The 2,006-nt window shown below is 34.0% G+C and overlaps 1 protein-coding gene across 1 annotated transcript; it reads right to left on the bottom strand.

Moving 5' to 3' along the window:
* LOC127120636 (chalcone synthase 5) lies at positions 1 to 1,507 on the bottom strand. The gene is made up of 2 exons (XM_051051143.1): positions 1,209 to 1,507; positions 1 to 1,121 (listed from the first exon to the last, which is right to left on the bottom strand). The coding sequence occupies exons 1-2, from the start codon at positions 1,384 to 1,386 to the stop codon at positions 130 to 132; spliced, it is 1,170 nt and encodes a 389-aa protein (XP_050907100.1). The 5' UTR covers positions 1,387 to 1,507; the 3' UTR covers positions 1 to 129.
* Between the last annotated feature and the right edge of the window lie 499 nt (positions 1,508 to 2,006).

The raw sequence follows: 2,006 nt of genomic DNA, 5'->3' as shown, positions 1-2,006 counted from the left end.
TAAAACAAATAGTAATATTATTGTTTGAATATGATATTACAAGTTGGATTTTGGATGATTTTTTCATCCTTACATAAAAATTAAATAAATTTGAATGCAATACATGAAAAAGTAAAATGATTTATCATCTCATATAGCCACACTATGCAAAACAACAGTTTCAATGGTAAGACCTGGTCCAAAGCCAAATAACACACCCCATTCAAGTCCTTCTCCGGTTGTCTTCAATCCATTTTGAATCGATTTCCTTCTCATTTCATCTAAGATAAACAAAACACATGCACTTGACATATTTCCATATTCACTAAGCACTTCTCTAGTGGCCTTCATCTTTTCAGGCTTCAAAGCTAACTTTTGCTCTACTTGATCAAGAATTGCTGGTCCACCAGGGTGTGCAATCCAAAAGATTGAGTTGTAATCAGAAATTCCCAATGGTTGAAAAGCCTCAACTAATGCTTTATCAATGTTCTTTGAGACAATTGCAGGAACATCTTTAAGAAGGTGAAATGTTAGTCCCGCTTCACGAAGGTGTCCATCTATGGCTCCTTCACTATCAGGAGCAATAGTTTGTGCAGTCCAAACCATCTCAAATATAGGTTTTTCAATTTCTGGTATTGGATCAGAACCAACAATGAGTGCAGCAGCTCCGTCTCCAAATAGTGCTTGTCCAACAAGACTGTCCAAGTGAGTATCGCTTGGGCCACGGAATGTGACTGCGGTGACTTCAGAACAAACAACCAACACACGAGCACCTTTGTTATTCTCAGCCAAGTCCTTGGCCAAGCGAAGCACCGTGCCACCTGCAAAGCAACCTTGTTGGTACATCATATACCTTTTCACATATGGGCGAAGACCTAACAATTTGGTGAGTTGATAATCAGCTCCAGGCATGTCTACACCACTTGTAGTGCAAAAGATTAAGTGAGTAATCTTTGACTTTGGTTGGCCCCATTCTTTTATAGCTTTGACAGCAGCTTCTTTCCCTAGTCTAGGTACCTCTACCACCACCATGTCTTGCCTTGCATCCAATGAAGGTGCCATGTATTCGCAAACACTAGGATTTTCTTTCAAAATCTCTTCTGTTAGGTACATGTATCTCCTATTAATCATGGATTTATCGCCTGAAGTAGTTATAAAGAAATAATATTAGTTAGTACAATAATTTTTAGGTAAGTACCAAAACCAATAACACAGAAATGAATACTTACACATGCGTTGGAATTTTTGTTTGAGTTCGGTTTTGTGCTCACTGTTTGTGATTCTAAAGTAGAAATCAGGATATGTAGATTGTTCAACACAGTTAGCTGGATTGGCAGTGCCAATGGCCAAGATAGTTGCAGGACCTTCTGCCCTTTGAGCCTTGCGGATTTCAGATACACTGACCATGTTGATCTTGATGTGCAGAAGTAGTTGTAGAAAAGGAATAAGATGAAGAGTGTTGTGGTGGAAAGAAGATGTGAGGGTGAGATGGCTTTATAGGAAGAATATTGGAAGGTAGCTGAACATAACGTGGTTTACTAAAACCTTTCAATAAAACATCATACTAATTATATATTCAACTTAATAACCAATTAGACTCAATGACCTGAATGTGTTTGGTGGCAAATACGCATGACTTTGAATACCTTCTTTAGTCTAATCCTTTGTCTTAACAATTATTTTATAACCAAATTTGACCAGTATTTTGTTTTATTTGTCCACTTAACTTTAGGAAACCAGTTAATATCTCATGTTTAACTAAGGATTAAAATGTGTTAATATCTCATGTGGTGACATTTATTCAAATTTAAACATAAAAAATATCACATAATAAACTTTCAAAAACATATTATTAATAATCCATTTTTCTAATATATATATATATATATATATATATATATATATATATATATATATATATATATATATATATATATATATATATATATATATATATATATATATATATATATATATATATATATATTATATATATATATTACGGAATTTTTTGAGGCCGAGTTCTT

This window comes from Lathyrus oleraceus, chromosome 2 (assembly GCF_024323335.1).
Source record: "Lathyrus oleraceus cultivar Zhongwan6 chromosome 2, CAAS_Psat_ZW6_1.0, whole genome shotgun sequence".
Lineage (NCBI taxonomy): Eukaryota > Viridiplantae > Streptophyta > Magnoliopsida > Fabales > Fabaceae > Lathyrus > Lathyrus oleraceus.
The sequence above is the reverse complement of the archived record's forward strand: the minus strand, read 5'-3'. Positions and strand labels throughout refer to the sequence as shown.